Source organism: Muscardinus avellanarius, assembly GCF_963383645.1.
Source record: "Muscardinus avellanarius genome assembly, chromosome: 9".
NCBI classification, from domain to species: domain Eukaryota; kingdom Metazoa; phylum Chordata; class Mammalia; order Rodentia; family Gliridae; genus Muscardinus; species Muscardinus avellanarius.
Window position 1 is genome coordinate 83686938 of NC_137795.1, and position 11941 is coordinate 83698878.

Here is an 11941-nt window from a genome sequence, read left to right on the forward strand (position 1 = left end):
GAGGGGTTAGGCCGGTGTCAGGGCCAGCGGCTGGCATCGGAGCCTTCTGTGAGGCAAGGCCACTATTGAGGCCTCCGAGGCCAGAATCGGAGCCTGCCGAGGGGTTAGGCCGGTGCCAGGGCCAGCAAGGCCGGGATCGGAGCCTGCTGTGAGGCAAGTCCGGTGCTGGTGCCTCCAAGGCCAGGATCAGAGCCTGCCGAGGGGTTAGGCCGGTGCCGAGGCCAGTGGCTGGCATCGGAGCCTTCCATGAGGCAAGGCCGCTATTGAGGCCTCTGAGACTGGGATCGGAGTCTTCCAAGGGGTTAGGCCGGTGCTGGGGCCAGTGAGGCCGGGATTGGAGCCTGCCGTGAGGCAAGGCCGCTATTGAGGTCTCCGAGGCCGGGATTGGAGCCTGCCGAGGGGTCAGGCTGGTGCCAGGGCCAGCGTGGCCAGGATCGGAGCCTGCCATGAGGCAAGGCCGGTGCTGGGGCCTCCGAGGCTGGGATCAGAGCCTGCAGAGGTGTCAGGCTGGTGCCAGGGCCAGCGTGGCCAGGATCAGAGCCTGCCGTGAGGCAAGGCTGGTGCTGGGGCCTCCAAAGCCAGGATCAGAGCCTACTGAGGGGTTAGGCTGGTGTCAGGGCCAGTGGCTGGCATTGGAGCCTTCTGTGAGGCAAGGCCACTATTGAGGCTTCCGAGGCTGGAATCAGAGCCTGCCGAGGGGTTAGGCCAGTGCCGGGGCCGGGGCCAGCGAGGCCAGGATCTGAGCCTGCTGTGAGGCAAGTCCTGTGCTGGGGCCTCCAATGCCAGGATCAGAGCCTGCCGAGGGGTTAGGCCGGTGCCAAGGCCAGCGGCTGGCATCGGAGCCTTCCATGAGGCAAGGCCACTATTGAGGCCTCTGAGGCCGGGATCGGAGTCTGCCAAGGTGTTAGGCCGGTGTTGGGGCCAGTGAGGCCGGGATTGGAGTCTGCCGTGAGGCAAGGCCGCTATTGAGGCCTCCGAGGCCGGGATTGTAGCCTGCCGAGGGGTCAGGCTGGTGCCAGGGCCAGCGTGGCCAGGATCGGAGCCTGCCATGAGGCAAGGCCGGTGCTGGGGCCTCTGAGGCTGGGATCAGAGCCGGCTGAGGGGTTAGGCTGGTGCCAGGCCCAGAGGGATACCAAAGGGACTCTAGATAATGGAGGGAAACCTCAGCAAAGCCAGAAAGGAAGGATAGGGGAGGAAGAATGCTGCGGTTTATTAATGTAAAAACTACATTCAAATATAGATATACATGTCAATATAACATTGTTAACCTGGACACTCAGTATTGAGAGGGAAGGAAAAGGGGAAGCACCTGGGGTGGGGGGAACCAAGTACTGTGTGAATATATGCCATTGTCAACATTATCAACATTATGATGTAAGACTATAGTGCACCAATAAAAAAATATATTTTGTTTTGAAACAGGGTCTTGCTAGATTACTCTGAGTCTCACTAAATTTCTGACCCTGTCTTTGAACCTGCAATCTCCTATCTCAGCCTCCCAACCACTGAGAGTACAGGCATGTGTCAACACATTTGGTTTATGCTTAACATTTTATTATGTATCATAATATATGTTTGAGCACTTTTGGATAAATACTAATAAACCATATCCTTTCAATTATATTAAAATTATATAGTTATTGATAAGATAAAAATTCACATATATTTATTAATAATCTTTAATTTTTTTTAATTGTGATTTTGTTATTCAGCTAATTTTTAATAGTGAACTCTACTCCAAAATTAAGAGAAATCACACATACCTTGACAGTGTGCTTAAGTGTCAAGAGCACATCCAGCCTCTCATCCTGAGAGAGATTTTTCAGCACAATGCATTTGTAGATGTTTTGCAGCTCCCTGGCTCTGATGGTGTACTGTGTATCCATCTCAATTATTTTGCCATCAGCTGTTCTCCATGTCTTTGGAGCTGAACACTTGAAAATAAAATTATCTGTATAATTATAATTAATTGGGCTGAAAATAACAATCTTATTTCTTCCACTAAAAGTTCACCTTAATGTCATTTATGACTAAAAGTATCACCAAAACTTGGGAAAAGTACATTGAAGAATGTATATACCAGGCCAAAATAAAACATTTTGGGGAAAATCTATTCAGTTTGCAGAAAAGCTATTCAGTCTACAGAGAAGATGGCACTTATAAAAGATTCAGAATTTTCAGATAACCTGTAGTAATTGGTATATCAAATGGCTTGATGAGTATGTGGTATTACTTCTTGGTCCCATATTGGAGTAGAGGGAACCATGTGTTTAGAATGTCAAAGAAATTATATACTTGGCTCAGTTGCATTGAGCATGTTAATGTACCCTGATCATGTCTTGCCAACTGAAGGCATCTTTTGTAGAGCTGTTATGACAATCCTCAATGTTTTTAGACTTAAAGATATGCCAAAAAGAGACTGAGGTGTTCTATATAAAAATAACTCTGTAACAAGTTCAAAATTCTTCAGAAAGCAGATGATGTCCACATGAAAGGGCTATATTGCCAGCCTTTTTATCTGGGGGTTCTGCATTCTCAGGTTCAAATAACCAAAAAACAAAATAATTTTTTAATTGTGTCTATACTGAACATATACAGACTTTATTTTCTTGTCCTCATACTTTAAACAATACAGTGTAAAAACTATTTTCACATTATTTACATTCCATTAGGTATTATTATAAATAATCTAGAGGTGATTTAATTATAATAATCTAGAGATGATTTAAAGTATACAGGAATAGTTATATAGATCCTATGCAAATATCATGACATTCACATAAAGGACTTGAGCAACTGTGGATTTTGTTATTCACAGGGGTCCTGCAACCAATCCCCCAACATGGATATGAGAAAGGACTGTATGCCACTGCCTTATCAGTGCTATGGCCCCTGCCATCCTGCTGCTGATTAAAAACATCACTTCCTGTCTCCAATCACTCCACCTCCTGAGTTGAGGGACAAGGACGGAGTTCAGTTGATGTGAAGCTCTTCTAAAGACTCGCAGGCTTAGAGATCAGAGACCTGAGATAGAGGGAATGGCTAGAGGACACCACGATAACTGTGTGTCTGTGTATGTGTTTGTGTGGTATTAGGGATTGAGCCCAGGGTTATTCTACCACTGAGCCACACCTCTAGTCCCTTTCCCTTTTATAATATTTCTTAATATTGTAACAGGGTCTTGCCAAGTTTCCCTGACTGGCCTTGAACCTCTGGTCTTCCTGTCTCCACCTCCAAAATATGCCAGAATAATCTTTTCCTATTTGATACTGGGGATTAAACCCAGGGACAGGGGGGTCTGCCTCCAAGCTACATCCTCAGCCCTTTTTACTTTTCTAATTTTGAAATGACCTTGATAAGCTGTTGAGGCTGGCCTTGAACCTGCAATCCTCCTGTCTCAGCCTCCCAAGTACTAGTATTATAGCAGGCCCAGCAAGGACAATCTTTAACAATGGAATCTCTGTGTGTCACTGTTTCTGTTCCTTCTTTCCAAGACTTGAAGATACATTCATTTAGAAATTTCACAGTGATAACTTACTATTTCCTCTCTATTTTAAGAGTAAACAATTTTCTCAGCTTTTTTCCCTGATTATAATCTTTCAGAAACACAGCTATATTGATAACAATTGCTAGCTATTCAAATGTTGGATGTTTTTGTAGGCTGACTGGTTTAGAGGTCTGTGTAGTCCAATTTATTCCATACTTACAATTATTTAATTCTTAATATATGATATAATTTAAAGTTTAAAGAAAAGCTTTATGTGTTAGAATAAGTCAGTAGAAATATAGAATAACCAACTGGAGACATAAAGCTATTATTTAGAACATTACTGTAATGAACTTTTTAGTTATAACACCAATTTGTCTTTATTTTTTGCATTTCATAGTAGTTAAATTACATTAAAACTACAAAGCTACTTCTTACAAATTTACTTGATAAATTTTTCTAAATAACTTCATCATATTCTGGTCAAAGCCCAAATTAATATTGTTTAAAGCTAGGAACCTTCATTAGAAACGTTTGATTCTCATTTCTCTTCTCACTCCAATAAATGAGAAGCTGCAGCCCTGTAAATAATTTACATTATTAGACCATAAAGATAATATTAAATAATGTATTACTAATTAGTCAACTGATAAAATTTATAAAATTGATTAAAGAATTATAAAAAATCTCAATAGTAAAAATTTTAATTAATTATTATCACTTAGAAATAAAACAATTTTTAAATGGATTTAACCTTGTTTTGGGTGCCTTGGAGGGGTTCTGAAGTACACAACTTATTTCAAAACTTTTTAAGGTTTTTAAGAAATAAGCAAGCTGGGTGTGGTGACACACACTTGTAATCCCCGCACTTGGGAGGCTGAGACAGGAGGAGCGCACAGGTTTGAAGCCAGCCTCAGCTACTTAGTGAGGCTCTCAGCAACTTAGTGAGACCCTGTTTCCAAATAAAGTATAAAATAGGTCTGGGAATATAGCCTGGACCACAAAAAAAAAGAGTGAATATGTTAATGACTGCAGTTAAGTAAGTAACTGTGGGCTGCTATAAAGCACAACTGGTAAAAAGAAAATAGTATATAGATGAAGCCTGAAGAATAACTAGGAGTTAGGAAGATTAAAGAGAACTGAGTGAAATAATCAAAGAATCTTATATTTCAAGTTCCAGTTCCCTAGAGTTAGTACAGTGAAGATAGATAAAAAAAAAAAAAAATACGTTCCGTAAAACTGCTTTTATTCATGGGTGTACTTCTGCCAACACTGATGACGTGGTCTTCAAGTATAGGCTTCTTTGATTTCAGGCCTTAAGATGTTTTTCACTCTGATGCAGGAAAATGTCAAATTTGCTTATTTCTCTCTCCTACTTTCTTTTTTTCTTTGACTGCTTTAGCTATAATAAGAGATGCACAACAATCCTGTTCTTAAATTGCTTCAGAAAATAAGAGTTTAATAAATTCCGTTTAGCTGCCAACAAATGAGACAGCCTAGACTCTGAGACAGGGAAACAGAAGAACAGCCGGAAAGACAAGAAAGAACAGATGGAAAGACAACAAAAGCCTTGGGAGCAGCAGCCTCCACAGAGAGAAGAAATGACCACACTGTGAGAGCAGGCCTCTTCCTCCACGTGAATCCACAAGTCCCCAAGGGCACGCACAAAGCATGAGCTTAACCCCTAAGAAACCACTGAGCAGTGATCACCTTTTGTTTTATGCAACAAAGGTACTTTGTTCATTCACAGTGACACCCTGTTTAATGCATTGCTCCAAAGGATGTGAGTGCCTTTTTGTATCCCATTAATGATTAGCCACCAGAGTATGAAGAAAAAGCACCTAAATGGCAAAGCTGACAAAAATTGCAGTTTTTTAGTTTGTGATGGTGAGAACTTGTATACAGATCAAAGGAAACCAAAGAATGAAATGGCCTTGACCCTAGGAAGAAATTTTCATAAAATTTAAACCATCTCTTTACATAGTGTGGATCAGGAGCACCTAAGATACATTTGAAACCAGTTGATGGTTTTGCACTCAAATTTCTTAATTTGAATGTCTTTACCTCTGTTAAGCTGAGAGTTCTTAAAATCTGATAACTGTAGATGCCAATGTTTGATATATTAACATTATAAATTAGTTAATGCTTAAAAAATATGATATAACATATAAGAAATCATCTAAAATCTTTATTCAAATTACCCCAAAAGCCTCTTTCAGGTCTCCACAGTACTAACTTCTGGATTCACATGGTGCAAAATAAACTAAATATATCCCACCTTTGTATGTTTCAGCTTAATTCAGCAAAACAGGTTTTAACTTCTCATTTAAGTGCTATGTTTAAGTTTTCATGGTTAACCTGTATTGTGAGTGTCTTCTCATAGGCTGGAAACTTTCATACATCAGAACCTGACAGACATCTATTGAAGCCCTTTGGATGGTCATAGAGGCACATGACACGGACCCCCCCCCCCCGTGCCAATTACATACACCTGTACCCTACACCGGGGCCCCCTTATGTCACCCCTGTTCAGCTTGAAGAAGCTGGATGAGTCATCGTCCTTATTCCTATGCTATGGGTACATGTATGTAATGATAATGGAAGAGAATTGATGGAAAATTAGCTAATGTTAAATGTTTGTAAAATTGTAAAAGTCAAAATGTATTTTCTGTATCTACCTTTGGCCTGACAGGTGTCAGGAAGTTACTAGACAGAGGGGGAATGTACCAGTATTGGGAATGACTTGGGAAGATTTGAGAAAGCTCTGATAATTAATAGATATATTTCAAAAATAATTGTGTCAAAATGACAGACCTGGGGGAAGGAAGACTTGGTCTTAGTTTTAGTCAGGAAGCCAACAGCTATTGAAACTCAGATTGACTTAGCTAAAAGTAATTAGCAAGTCCATAGGAGAAGGGAGCTAGGACTTCCTCTTTCTGAAGACAGATCTACATAATAATCTAGCTAGGATGGGAGGAGGGGATTGACCTTTGTGAAAGACACCTTGGTGGGGGGAGAGACCTTATAGAGTAAGGGAAGGAACCTTACAGGGACGTTTACTAAAAAAAAGATGGAGGTCATGGGTATAAAAGGTCTGCTCCACGTGTTGTATCTTTGGTGGGGCATTCACTTGAACCACCCGTCCCCATGCCATTCGAGACTGGCATGGAGCTGTAACTATCTTCTGTATTTCTATCTTTTTAATAAACTCTTTTAAATCTTTAGCAAGAGTCTGGGCTATTGTATAATTATCCTTAGCTTAGGACAAGAACCCGCGGTTTTTCTGTTTTGGGGTTTTTTGTGTTTTGAAGGAAATTGTGTCTGGAACCGTAACAGGGGTCCTCGGGGACACTTTCCCCAAAACCATAACATAGTCTCAAACCGTAACATCATCTTCACAAACCGTAACACAGAGGAAACTATTTATTAAGAATGAAAACTTAGTATAGGAACTGTTATAATTTATTAGTTCAATTCTTTGATTAGACTAATATAAAATCATATCATTTATTATGCACAGAAATTATATGTGTTCAGGATAAGAAGATAAAAATAAAATATTGGTTCAATAGACACATAGTTTTATATTCAGTGATTTATACTAAAATCCAAACATTAAATTTCAATCTGTGAAGTTATCTTTAAATATAGTAAATTAAATACTTCCCTTAAAAACCTACATTATAGTGCTAAATGCAGATCTTATTATTTGCAATAGGACTCTGTTTATTAGTTTTTGACATCTGAAAAAATAAAAACTATAACCTTGTCTAGTCGGGAATTAATTACAAGCTATTTTTTCTTAGAAATCAACAGTTAAAAAAAAACTGTAGAATAAGAAATAAAATTGACATTTATAAAATCAATATGGACTTTGCCTGAATATAAGAGATAATACCAAGTATCAGGATAGAGAAGGTGAACAGATATAATAAAGAATAGACCTTGTATAAGTATTTATGACAAAAGACTATAAAATTTGTCATGTTTTCTAGATTTGGTATGCTATTATTTACAAAAAGATAGTTAAAATGATTTTTGCATTAAAGTAACAAGTTTTTAATTTACTCTAACAGATTAAAAGCAAATTAAAAGTTACTATCAGTCAATATTTCCGAAGACTAGACTAATTAGGCTATGTAAATATACTCATGATTGCCTTTAAGTATAGCTGGTCCATTCTTTGATTATATTTTGCTTCCCCCGGTATAACACTTTGGTCAACTGAAATAAAATTTCTTCATAACATTTAAAATGCCCATTGCTTTTTAATTTAGTTTGTGGGTTGATGAGATTAACTGGTTTAACTACTGGGGTGTGTGTAGACTTAGGATGCCAACTCTAAAAACTATGACCCATAGAAAACCTTCCTCTGATTTCTACAGTTCTTGTGGCCGATGTTTACATCTTTCCCTTAGTCTCTTGCTATTTTTTCTCTATGTGCCATGCTCCATCAGCCTGGACATGAAGCCCAGCTCATTTATCTGATTCTCTCTCACCTTGAAAAAATTAAAATAAAAAACAAAGCTGGGTGTGGTGGTGCACACTTGTAATCCTAGCATTCGGGAGGCTGAGATCAGAGAATTGTGGTACACGGACAGCCTCAGCTACTTAGCGAGGCCTTTTGCAATTTAGTGAGACCCTGCTTCAAAAAACAATGACTAAAACCTAGGGCTGGGGGGTGTAGCTTGGAGGTACAATACCCCTGGTTTCCATCCCCAGTACTGAAAAACAAAAAACAAAGATATTGTGCTCTAGTAATCTAGCTAATGAAACCTCCCAAATTTAATTGTACTCCCTTCACCCACCAGCAGTCTCTTCACTCTACTTTCTTTCTCTTTATTGCAACACTTGAACCTCCCTCCCCATTTCCCTGGCACAGAGCAATCCTATATGTAGGATCCTTCAGGGCCTCAGACTCTATCTCAGCAACTTATCAAAGTATATAAACAAACAGAACACAGAACTATCCTCACAGGAATTCTTGTGAACATTTCTCCAACTCATCTTTCTTTTAATGAACTTTACATAAAGAACTTCTTAGTGTGTTATATTTCCTTAGAAAGAGTAAGAGGAACCAGTCAGCTCTGAAGTCACTTTTATATGTTGCCTTGATTCACCAGTGGACTGTGTCTATACTTTCAAAAATTGTTTAGAGAAAATGGTGCCTGGAGAATAGGGTGTTCAGGACATAAAGAAGAACAGACATTACACAACTATTTCCAAAAATAGAACTTAAAATATGATAGGAAATCAAAAGCAGCAATGGTAGCACAAGTGGGAAACCCTGAAAAAGGCCCAGCCTCAAATAAGGAAGGTGAGTGCTACCCATCTTCCCTCTTTACCAGTGTGGAGAAGCCTCCAGCTTTTTCAAACACTCCTGGTTTTCTGGACTCATATGGTCCCTTCTGGTGATATCAATGATCAGACAATAAGATACAGTTCTCAGACATGAAGCTTGGATGCATGATAAAGCAACTTGCTAAAGAAATAAGTTTAGTTTGAAATGTGACTGTAGAAATATAAATATTAGAGCATCCCTATAACAAAGTCATCTTTCTCAGAATTAAGATATTCAAGAATTTGAAACAACAGTAGGTAAGTCACAAGATCATAATACATATAATAAAATTAAAATTATACTATATATAATTATATATAGTATATAATTATAAATTATACTATATATAATTATATATAGTATATAATTATAAATTATGATAAAATTATATAATAAAATTATACACCATTATTTCTGTCCCTTATTTTTCCTTCCTGCCTTCCTCCACAAATGTTTCTTGGTACTTTGTGGTAAGGAATGTACTAAGATATGAGGATATAAAGACAAACGACATCTCTTGCCTCAAGAAGTTTGGAATCTAGGAAGGATTCAGACATTAATTACAACAGTAAGTGACCACTGTTGGAAGACAGAGGTGAAACAGACTGTGGAAAAGCATATAGTGCAGGCTAAGGTAGGAGGATCAGCAGGATCTCTCTGGAAGAAGGGACATCTGAGCTTGTTTTAAAGGATAAGTATTTAGCTACTAAGGAAAGAGAGAAAGGATGTTCCATGTAGAGGCAACCCCAGATACAAAAGTGTCTAGAGTGCATGGTCTTTCTGGAGACTGGCTGGCATATGTCTATGCAGTGTGCAAGGAAAGTTGGCAGTAAAACCACAGTGGCATGAGGGAAGTGTACAGACTAGAACATGAGAACCATTATTCCCTCCACTGAGTGAAGAGCAGGACCAGAAGTACTTTAGTAAGGACATTTAAGACAGTGCTATGGATGATGGAGGAAGACCAGAGACAATTGCCCAATTTGAAGATATAAAGTAATCCACATGAGAATTAAATCCAGGTTCAATGAAAAAAAGAGTGTTAAACTCACATCCTGTCCTGTTCCAGGATGACTGCAAGGCATTCTGAAGATACTCAGACTAGTGTGCTTCAAATTTGCCTGCAAATCCCATGTGATATCAGCAAGGTCACATCCTATGAAGTTAGGATGCCACAAAATAGCCATTTCCCTACAGTCAATGATGAGTGGACTTCAAAAGAAAAAGGCAAAGAATAAAGGGGATATTAAATAATTTAAGAAGTTGGTGGGTAGAGTAAGAAGGAGGGAGAACTTCTGTCTGGAGCAGTTGAGTAGCTGCTGAAATGTTCACCTAGCTGGTATATGAGTGCTATAAAATAGTATTCATAAATACTGGTTGGGAGGTAAAAGGGGTGACAGATGTTGAGATGACGTGACTTAGAGTTGCCATGTCACTTTGAGGTGCACTCTAGTGATATCCAAAGAGCAATGACAGTAGAAAATTGCACATGTGCTTTGAAAGCGCCTAAGGGCCTGTCCTGGACTCAGAACTGTAGTTAAAGTCAAAGATAAACTGAAATCAAACAGAAAAGTGTGTAGGTGATATGAGAGGAGGACATTTAAAGTATAAAAAAAATACTTATGATTCTTAAGACCAAATAATCTGAAAAAATAAAAACCACTGAACAAGAATACTGTGGGCTAATATTTTGGAGAATTGCATCCTTTTCTTCTTCTGGCTGGATTGACTTTTAATTGTTTGGAAAGATCAGGTTTATAAAAGGAAATTTGTTACTATGGAAACAAGCTATTCAATATCAAACAGGCAGTTTGACCACAAAAGGGTAATTACTTTACTTTTTCCCTTAATTGCATGTTTTTATGGTTTTCAATAATTGTATATTCTCTTGGTCAGTTAATGTTGTGTTGAGACAAAGCTGAAACACTAGTCTCTCATGATTTTTTCCAGGTTGCTTGCTTTTTATCAGGGTACCCTAGACCCAGGTGTTTTGTGATTTAATATCCCACATTTATCAATGCATGCATTTTATCTAATCTATATAGCCAGCCTAAATTTAAATGAACAGAGTCATAAAGAAGGTGTTTCCATCTTTTCCTTCGTGGCAAATTCTTTCAGTTAAGAACATGTCAATTTTGTCTTACTTGTCAATCTTTATTCTAGGCTGCAGTTAAAATACACAGTGGTATCAGATGAAGAAGCATATAGAATTTAAAGAATTATGGTATCAAAATGCTAACCAAGATTTATGTAAAGTCTTACAATATAGGTCTCTCCTTTAGGTCATTGTTATGTAATCTTCAACTCTGCATACATTCATATTTAAATACTAGTTACTTCACTAACCTTATCCAAAAAAGCATGTACCGCTGCTTCCTGGCTCTCCATATAAGCAATGGATCTATGTCTCCCAATGGAAGCAATTATCTGGGTCTCTTTTTCCAAGAGTTCGCACAAAGCAGCTTTCCTTTCAGCTCCAATGAAATACTGGTCAATTTTTGTAAGTTCTTCTTGCTGCCAGACTAGAGGAATAACATGGAAGACTCTTGAGTTTTTAAAATCCACCTCTTTACAGAGCATTCTTAACATCACATCCTGACAGAGAGTATCTTATTTTCAAAACAATTTAAACAAAATTGTACATAAAGAAATATAATTAATATCCTATAGCTGATTGTGAAGGCAAAAGGAAAGGACAACTAAATGGAATCTAAGAGACCTAAAGTACTAAAAGTAGAGTTAAACAACTGAAATACAAAGGAAATGAGTACCAATTTTGTCCAATTTCATCTCCAAGTATGCATTCGCGCTCCCTAGCATTGAAAAAATGCAGCAGCCATAAGTGCAACGTGCCCCAGTCTCTCCTCAGGAGACACTTCCTCAGAGATGACTGTTTTAGAATGCTCAGACCTTGTCCTTCCTTCTACATGCTCAGCCTCTACAAGTGTCAACCTTCACTGCAATCTGCAGCTCCTGCTTGCCTTCCTGCTCCCTCTCCCCTTTATCTCTCACTTCACTTCTTAATTCCATCTTGGTATCCGCCTCCCTGAGGATACTAAATGACAATTTTACATGCAGTTGTTAACTTCTATTGTTGCCCTCATCCACTTATA

General features: G+C 38.7%; 1 protein-coding gene across 1 annotated transcript in view; it reads right to left on the reverse strand.

Annotated features, from left to right (window-relative positions):
- IQUB (IQ motif and ubiquitin domain containing) overlaps positions 1-11941 on the reverse strand; it is a gene marked incomplete at both ends in the record, with an annotated part of 57436 nt that overhangs the window by 18155 nt on the left and 27340 nt on the right. Inside the window, 2 exons of the mRNA XM_080701216.1 lie at positions 1764-1934; positions 11175-11350. Of these exons, the coding sequence (XP_080557342.1) occupies positions 1764-1934; positions 11175-11350 (347 nt within the window). The remainder of the gene's footprint in view (positions 1-1763; positions 1935-11174; positions 11351-11941) is intronic.